The 10,304-nt window shown below is 31.9% G+C and overlaps 1 protein-coding gene across 1 annotated transcript; it reads left to right on the top strand.

Moving 5' to 3' along the window:
- Positions 1-995: 995 nt before the first annotated feature.
- LOC122589187 (calcium and calcium/calmodulin-dependent serine/threonine-protein kinase DMI-3-like) lies at positions 996-4,229 on the top strand. Its single transcript, XM_043761437.1, has 7 exons — positions 996-1,721; positions 2,164-2,218; positions 2,310-2,420; positions 2,546-2,778; positions 2,974-3,181; positions 3,385-3,444; positions 3,914-4,229. Exons 1-7 carry the CDS (start codon positions 1,036-1,038, stop codon positions 4,088-4,090), a joined length of 1,530 nt encoding a protein of 509 aa, XP_043617372.1. The 5' UTR covers positions 996-1,035; the 3' UTR covers positions 4,091-4,229.
- The last annotated feature ends 6,075 nt before the right edge of the window (positions 4,230-10,304 follow it).

Here is a 10,304-nt window from a genome sequence, read left to right on the forward strand (position 1 = left end):
CACAGTATATGTATGAAATAAAATGTAACACAATAAAATGTAGATTTAAGTCACAGTTATACTATATACAGTAACTATAAATTTTCATTAGCTGATTCCTTTACTTTATAAGTTGATATAGTTATATATATTCTTTAAAGCTATATATATTTATAGATCAAAAAGTTTTGATACACTATTAGGTTGACATGGTCTTGAATTTGTCTCATTTTTGTGAGCCCCATCCCACACGCTTATTCCACCCTACCGACTCTTACTTTATCTAATCATTCTTTAATCATTTTTGTCTAATACAATCCATGTAAATATAGATATAGTTTTATATCATATCAATTGGCAAATATGAAAAATGGTTATATACAATGTACAAATTATCTATACATGTAATAATGTGTTAAATGCAATGTTTTAAATACCGGTAAATACCGGCCGGTATTACCGGTATTACCGGTACCGGGGACCACGCCGGTATTTTAAGTCCGGTATTTTCACTATTCAATACCGGCCGGTATTTCCGGTATTCCCGGTATTTTCTGGTATGACCATACTGGTATTTCCGGTATTTTCAAAATATAAATTTTGATTTTAAAAAAAAATTATTTTTATGATATTTTAATGTTATTTTTTGTTATTTGTGAACTTTAAAACCTATATTTTGTTATAAAATACATATTTGGTATTATTTTTGAGTAAATTATAATTGCATTTTGACTTTTTTTTGTTAAATTGTAACAAGTTTTATAAGATTTTTACACAAAAAAATATAATAAATTAAAAATAGTCGTACCGGCCATTACCGATAATACCGGTAATACCGGAAAAATTTTCCACGCCGGTATAACTAAAATACCGGTTTTTAAAACATAGGTTAAATGGGACTATGATAATAATTAAACAGTTATTATTAACTTAATCACCTGTCTAATCAAATGCAATTAAATAAACCTTAATGACATCAGTTGTTAATCTATCCATCTTTCTCTGACTTTTTCTCAACAAACACACACACACACACTTGTTTGAAAGCATAATTCAATGGAAAATGGAGCAAGAAAACTTAGTGATGATTATGAAGTGACAATGATACTGGGCAGAGGCGGTTTTTCAGTCGTTCGGAAAGGTATAAAGAAGAAGTCGTCGTCTAAGGTAGATGATCAGCAAGAAGTTGCAATCAAGACTCTAAAGAGAGTCGCCGGCGGTGGTGGTGGTGGAATTCCTAGCCGTAAGCAAGTTTTAATATCGGATGCACTGCTAGCAAATGAGATTATGGTGATGAAACGGGTAGTAGAGGAGGTGTCACCACACTGTAACGTAATTCAGTTACATGACGTTTGTGAGGACCCCAATGGGGTCCATCTTGTATTAGAATTGTGTTCCGGTGGGGAGCTGTTTGACCGCATAGTCAGCCAAGAACGGTATTCTGAGGCTGAAGCAGCCAAGGTGGTGCAGCAAATTGCTAGCGGTCTGGCAGCTCTCCACCGGGCCAATGTAATACATAGAGATTTGAAGCCTGAGAATTGTCTTTTTCTTAATAAAAGTAAAGATTCACCATTGAAAATTATGGATTTTGGGCTTAGTTCAGTGGAAGAGTTTACTGACCCAGTTGTGGGTCTTTTTGGATCCATTGATTATGTATCCCCAGAAGCACTAGCTCAACAAAAGATTACCTCCAAATCAGATATGTGGGCTTTGGGTGTCATTATGTATATCCTGCTCTCAGGGTAAGTAATTTTTTCTTTTTTAACGGCAAATGTTAATTGTTAGCAGTTCGATTTATCATTTATCCCAAGTTAGTAATTAAACGCCAATGCCCAGATTGAACCAAGGACCTCTAAAGAGGAACCCCCACCCCCCAACCTATTGACCACCAGACCAAGAGCTCAATGGCAGCTAAATTTTATCTATCCCCTCATTACATACGCCACTTATATTTTGTTTGCATTTTAGTTTAGTTTCTATTGATATGCCAAATATGGGCTTCGAAATTCTGATAGCTAGGTTATGAGAACAAAGATACACCACTAATATAGTCGTGTCGTAATTGTGACTATGGGACTGGTTTAAATGGTTTGAGTTGCAAGGCGTATGACACTTTGTTATAAGTGGATCCATCTTTAGCAAAAGATGTATTAGACTAATTGGTGTATTGCTTGATAATATCAGGTACCCGCCTTTCAGTGCTCAATCGCATCTTCAAAAGCAACAGATGATAATGAATGTACAACGGTTTAATTAAGTATTCGTGTTTTTAATAAACAGACATTTTCTAGCCAGAAGTGAGCTGACATCATGTGTCATTGTGTTTGCAGGCGAATTTTAGCTTTTATGAGAAAACATGGAACAAGATTTCTTCTTCAGCGAAGGACTTGATTTCTAGTTTGTTAAACGTTGACCCTGAAAAACGACCCACTGCTGATCAGGTACAAACACATTTGACTTTTTGATGTCAAATAAATTTTCCAGTGTTAATAAGAATCATACTGTATGTTCATTTTGGAAACATAAAGAGCCAACAAGATTAATGTATGAATTTTGATGCATTTAGATTCTTAAACATCCATGGGTGATCGGAGATTCTGCTACAGAACGCCAAATTGATCCAGAGATTGTATCGCGGCTGCAAAGCTTTAATGCAAGACGCAAATTTCGTGCAGCTGCAATAGCAAGCATGTATACAAGCACCATTTTCTTGAGAACAAAAAAGCTCAAGAATTTGGTTGGATCTTATGATCTGAATCAAGAAGAGCTTCAAAATCTAAAAAATCACTTCAAAACATTGTAAGTTAAGATCAATCTCTCATTTGTGACTTTTAAAGGTCATCTATATTACTTTATAGTACTCAATTTCCACATTGCTAACTTATTATCCATAAGCGTTTCTTTATTGTTGGTATGGCCTAGAAAAGTTAAACATGGTCCTTGAAGTATAATTATGAAAGTTTGAATTATAGATATGTATGTTTCATTTTACAGATGCGCGGATGGTGAAAACGCAACATTGAAAGAGTTTCAAGAGGTGTTAAGAGCAATGAAAATGACGTCGCTAATACCTTTAGCTGGACGAATCTTTGACCTTTTTGATAATAATCGGGATGGCACAGTTGATATGAGGGAGATACTTTGTGGCTTCTCTAGCCTCAAAAATCTCAAGGGGGAAGACGCACTTCGTCTTTGTTTTCAGGTGTCAAATCTTTTCTTTCCTTTCCATCACACAATAAAGTTTCAAAGAGTTTATAAATCAAAACCATAAGTTTTACTTGTATTGCAATAATATTTTTGTGTATTATCATAAAAACATAGGACTTAAAAGGAGTTCGGTAAAAGCACATGTTATTTTCACAAGACGTACCATAATCTTGATGAATATATATTCTTCGTGAACAGATGTATGACACTGATGGGTCGGGCTGCATCAGCAGGGAAGAAGTTGCATCAATGCTTCGGGTAAGTTATGGCTTACGACAACTTTGCTTATTTTGAAGCCTTATCGGCTTATTTGAGTTTGACTGATGTTTAATAAGCCTATTTTTGGTGGCTTATTAGCTTATCATGATTTCCATGAAAAGTAATCCCATAAGTTCAAAAGTAAGCGACAAAAAATACGCTTATGGATGATGGCTGAACCCAGATAAGCCGAGTCAATTTACATGACGTGGCCAGACTGTAGTACTACGAGTAGTTTCTTTTCAACTAAACCGTTATAGTTTACTAATTGATACTTGCATAAACCATAACCAAAATCGGCTCGTTTGTAAGTAAATGGGTTGCAGTTTTTGTATCAATACTTTTTGTGTCTTTATATACCAAATCTTGTCTCAATCCTTATACTTATTGCTTAGCATAACTTTTCACTGAAGCGTAGCTGGTCTGAATGTCCAATTTAAGTTATCCAAAAATTATCTGTTTTGTGCAGGCGTTGCCGGATGATTGTTTAACAATTGATATCACTGAGCCAGGAAAACTAGATGAGATATTTGACCGCATGGATGCCAATAGTGATGGAAAAGTAACCTTTGATGAATTCAAAGCCGCTATGCAAAAAGATAGCTCGTTACAAGATGTAATCCTCTCCTCGCTTCGTCCCAACTAATGCTAGCCATATATATGGTCTCCTTCTACCTGTGTTTTTTCCCCTTGTCTCTCCTCTTACGCTGTCATAAACATACGGACAATGTCAAAAGATATGATCTAGATGCTTATAACGGAACGTTCTTTGTCTTTGCAGATCAGATCGAGTTTTCTGTATCTTTCTTTTTGTGTATAACGTTTTCAAATTATATATGTAGCCAAATGTTTCTGATATGATTGATTATAAGGACGTTTAACAGAAAACGCAATGGTCAAGATAACATATAATTACATATGAGGGAAGTGAATGTGTGGGACAACACCACCCAACTTGGGTGAAAAATCTCAAACATCTTGATTTTTTATTACATAAAAATCAGGGGTCCATCATTTATTTATTAATATTAAAATATTAATATGTGAGGTTTTTTACCCAACTTAGGTGTGTGACAACCCACACTCACGTTATATTCAACATTGTTAAGTGAAGTCATACCAAACTTCGTCCAACACTCATACTACAACCACATGTTCGAAAAATATCTTTGTCGAAAATCAAAATGAGCGTCATGTGTCCTAAAACTGGACAAGACCGTGACTTGAACCAAACCTTCCAGTACTGCTTTCTCTTAAAATCGTTTGTATCCAACAAAGGAAACTTGCCAGAATGATCAATGAAAGAGTTATATGTAAAATCAGAAAGAAAAACCATTTGTTTACTTTTGTTTTTATATACCTAATTGTGTGACAAACTCACCCGACTTACATAAATGATGACTTTATACGATCTATTCACATTATATAAGATTAACAGCCAAATACAACAAAATTAAATTAGGGTTGTCTTCGGAACTTCACATGTTTCATTCACAAGTAGACCATATACGGGACTTCGGCAAAGTCCTGGAGGGTTAATTAAGGAGGCATCGCCAGCGTTGGGTTGGGTGTTTTGAGATTTTTTTTTTTTTTTTTAAATCTTTTTTTAACAGGACCTTTTTAAAACTTATTTTTATTATATATTTTTCTATTTTAGCTTCTAAGTTATTATTATTATAATGCTTATTATTTTTGGGTTAAGGACTTAATGCTACCCTGTCCGTCTAATGAACGGGTAGTCTTAAAATATATTAATTAAATCTAAAAAATTGAAATTCAAATATATTATATAGATTTCCCGAAATCAACTTGGAAATTTGCTAGCTGAATAGTCACTCCATCGGTCAAAATACTCCTAAAATTTTCCATTCATTCAGAATTCACCGATCCATGTATGATAGTGCCCTGCAAATAGCAAAAAAAAAACATGGAAAAACTGGTAAGTTCTGTTAATGTGTTTCTATGTATTTAATCCAATTTTAAAAAATAAACCCCAAACAAATTAACCATAGGAATCGAATAAACATTTTTGCATACAGATCCAGGAAAATTATTCAGGATAAAAAAGGAACTCAACCCAGGACATTTCAAACGTCGATCAAATGATTTTATCAGCTAATGCAAGAAAGACAAGGAAACAAATTGTTGATTAAAAAAAAAGAGTCGAGCCAAAAACCTTGCAAAGCCATCTCCAGCTGTGTTAAATCCTAGACATAACGTGGATCAAATGGTTTTATCTAAGGGTATTATTTAAAATTGATATCATGTTTTTCATAAGATCCGAAGTATATCTGTCATACACAAACTAAAATGATGAATTGTTCCACCATGCTAAATAATCATACTAATATACATTCAACACCATCTCAATATGTAGCATTTTTCCCTGATAGAATCATAGCGGCTAAAAAGTTACACCTTTAATGAGCTAGTTTCAAAACAGACTCAAAATAATCATAGTCGATATAATAAAATAATCATAATCTTACTCATAGCAAAATTTGACTTTTTATCTAAAAGCTTATAGAAAGATATAATCGTAAATCTTTAGTATACACCATTAATGAGCTACTTTCAAAACGATATCAAAATAATCAAAGTCAATATATTAAAGTAATCAGAAAACTACTCATAGCAAGTTTAGACTTTATATCTAAAAGGTTATAAAAAGATATAATCGTAAATCCTAAGAGTTAATACAGGTTACAAATACAAAATTTAATATATAATATTTAGATTAGTTAAGTCATATATCACAAATTAATCAATACAAAAGCTAAAGAAGAAACATACGAAAATTAACTCCATATAAATATCGATTCCAGTTTATCTTTTTTTTTTTTTCCAACTTTAGTTAAATAAAAAATTTATAGTTTCTTATATTCTAAAAGTGTAAACTATATAATTTGAAAAATACATACCAATTAATCAACAAAGACCATCTCGAACGTTTTGATTTGCTTTGGGTTGTTCCACTCCGAAACAGTCCATACATGCACAACACGGAGTTGTAAATGATGGTTAACATGTATTGGCTTAAGATCTTCAAGATGAACTAATGTGATCATATTTTTTGTTCTTGAAGAAAAAGCCATAACGAACCTCAAACTAAATTAAAAGAAATAATAATAACAATAACATAAGAATTCAATGTTAAAAAAATAATAATGATGATTAATTATGTGCAAAGTATATAAAAAGAAAAACCCTTTTGTAGTTAATCGTAGCTTCTTCTTTTTTTGTCGTCCGTGAGTTATATTATAGATTACTAATAAAACCGAAAAGTGTAAATTAATTATTTTTAAATTGGGTGAAATTGTAAATTGGTGAATGAAAACCAAAAAATGTAAATTAATTATTTTTAAGTGTAAATTGGTGATAAGAAACCAAAAAGTATAATTATTTATTTTTAAATTGGGTTAAAGTGTAAATTGGTGATGGAAAATCAAAAAGTGTAAGTTAATTATTTTTAAATTGGGTTAAAGTGTAAATTGGGGATGTGAAATCAAAAAGTGTAAATTAATTGTTTTAGATTGGGGTTAAAGTGTAAATTTGTGATGGAGAACCAAAAAGTGTAAATTAATTTAGAGTAATATTAAAAAATTAGGGGATTAATAAGGATGAAAGATTAGACTAAAGGAGGGGGATTAGGGGTGTCAAGTGTACCCCCAACCCCCTCTTTTAGTTATATTATATATAGATAGATTCTAGATCATGGAATCAATTAACACAACTAATAATTTATATTATAGAAACATAACTAGATGTTAGACCCGTATCTAACATTGGACACGAGACTAACGACATCATTAATATTAGATATTAATATATGTAACTCAAAAAAGCTTATAAGTTAAAAGTTGAAAATATAAGTGGATACTAAATGTTCAATTTAAATGCCAAGAATATTAAGCTAATAGAAAGAAAACTAATGTAATAAAAGCACATTGGAAGCATATACCCTCCTTTATTATATGAAAGATTTCTTTATAGACGAAATTTGTTGTAGTGTTTTTTGTCTTATCATATTTGTCACATATTAACACCTTAAAACCCCTTCTCGACTTAACTCGAGATACTGCAATGTACAATTGTCCGTGTGTGAAAACCGGGATTTACAGATAGAAATCAATTTTAATAACATTGTAAAAATAATTATTTTTGTTAGTTGTTTTTTATTAGTTAAATAAAATTATGTAAAAAACTAAATGATTACATCAGCGAGAGTCAATTTGATGAAATCGAATGATATGATTGGTTAATAAGTCATTAGTTCAACTGTCTTTTAATATATATATTAAAATTAAAATAGTACAATTATTATCAAAATCTTAATATATTTACATTAAATTTAATTTATTTTTTATTAATTATTTGATAGAATATATTATTAGATACATATTTGTTATTATTTTATTGAATAAATATTAGCTATATTCTATCGGATATATATTAGTATTATTATTTATTTATTATATTAAAATTATTGGGTAAAAAGTATAAATTTGTGATGGAAAACAAAAAAAGTGTAAATCAAAGTCAAAATTGAAAACAAAAGTCAACATTAAGAAATCGAGAGTTGTGATTGGTCGATAAATTATTAAAGCAACTGTACTTTAGTGTAATAAAAGATAATAAAAAAGATACAAAACGATTTATGGGTTTAACATTATTATGGGCTGATACAATTCAAGGCAACAAGTAAAACAATACACATACACCACCATGACATCAATACAAAACTCGGGTATTACAAGAATAAATGAACGTTGTTTCGGACAATCTTGACTCTTGAGACCTCATGTAATCAAGCTCTTCCCTAATAATAAATAGATCTATACCCAGTCGTTGACCAGGTTAAACACAATAAACTTATACTACAAAACACACAAAGCATATTTTTATTTATCACAAAAGTACAAATATCCAACTTTCGTTTATTGGACGTAACATAAAACCCTACGAATCCAAAAAATAAGATATATAGTTGAAACTTGAAAGATAAGAGAGAGAGAGAGAGAGAGAGAGAGAGAGAGAGAGAGAGAGAGAGGGAGAGAGGAAGAGAGGTAAACTAATAAACGTGACAAATTGGGATAGTATAATGTCCTTTATTTCTAGACCACCCAACACTAAATGGTACGCCCAAATACATACTTTTGCTGCTTGGAGTCAATCTACATATCCAATAGTGTTTAACATGTCGACACCATAAACTGCAAAAGATAGCATATCTTACCATTAGGAAGATGCCTCCGTAGCTATTTTAGATGATGTGATTATAATAAAAGGGAACACTTATCAAATGATTGACTCAAAGAAGTGTATATCACTTGAATTGAAGAGCTTTGGTGCTCTAGCTTTGTGGATAACGGGTGAACTCCTCTTTGTAACCTTCAACATATTCATGCAAATGAGTAATTCGATTACTTCTCTTTCCTTCTGCACAATCTGTAATATCAAAGTTACATAGCCAGTTAGAACTTGATATATTTAGCCAACCACTGCGTGTGTACTACCCGGATGATAACTTACATTCTTTTTAAGACCAGATAAGTTGAGAAGGCATTGGGTATTTTTATTGAGAAACACACATACCCTCAGCTCTTATTGCAACTTTTTTTAGCATCAAATAGCTCCCTTTCCCTAAGTCAACTGGCAAATGGTAGTCTTAATTAGCTCACTCCCAAAAAGCATTTCAAATATGGCAAAAGAGTCAATGATTGCTTCACTGTAATGATAAGAAAATAAATACTGAAAAACACACATATGAGCTCATGGATGATTACTGATGAAATCTGAATAAAGAATATGACTCTAGAAAATCTTGAACACAAGTGGCAGCTTACGACCAGACCTAAACATTATTATTACGGTGGCTGGGTTGTAAAAAAGAAAACGTCCATTCATTTTAATCAAAAAGAGATGCTTACTAAAGTTTTATAACCTTCGTAATCAAAAAGAGATTACTAAAGTTTTATAACCTTCGTAAATCATTTTTTGTCATAATCTATTTTATAAATTGCACAAAAGGAGTTTTTGGTTCTATCTGGGCCATACAAAAAGACACCTTTTTTTTATCCTTTAATTCTCTGTTGACAACAGATTCTTCTTCGGGTACTTTGGGTCTCCCTTCAATCCCTGCACAACATAGATCATAAAACCTGTTAAAAGGAGTTTGGGTATGTGCTTGAGACTATTACTTATGTGAGTAGGAGAATGTACTCTTGACCTGAGATATAGACACTCAGTCCACATAAACTTGTTGGACTTGAGATATGTAGATATGCAGTATTTACGACATGAAGTGGAACCAAGAAAATAATATATATTTTAGAGCTAAACTTATAATAGATTTCAAGAGTTGTTTTATGTCCTTCCCATTTCAAGTTTACGTGTGGCAGGCAATTTCACCAATCCATGTCAGAGTTAAACTTCATTTATGATACACATATACAATAAAAAAAAATGAAGTCATTGCCTGACCATCCCCCTTTTCCACATATACTTGTAAAATGTATGGTTTCGATTGGTTATTGACCCAAGTTTATAAAATTGACCAGTTTTGACCCATTGCCAAAACTATCGGCTAGCCCATTTTCCTACCTCTAAGCAACAATATAACGAACCAAGACAAATTTTATTTTTGCAAATAAACATAAAAAATACATAACTATATAGAGGTATACCTATACAAATGATGGTGTATACCCTGTATAGTTTGTTCACTATTCCACAAAATTTTTTTACTATCAGCCCCTTTTTTTTTATCCACATCCAAGTCCCTGCTCGTATTTACATATAAAAGCAGTTAAGAAACTATATACAAGTCTTTTGGCTTCTTGTATACTACACAAAATTTG

This window comes from Erigeron canadensis, chromosome 2 (genome assembly GCF_010389155.1).
Source record: "Erigeron canadensis isolate Cc75 chromosome 2, C_canadensis_v1, whole genome shotgun sequence".
Taxonomy (NCBI): domain Eukaryota; kingdom Viridiplantae; phylum Streptophyta; class Magnoliopsida; order Asterales; family Asteraceae; genus Erigeron; species Erigeron canadensis.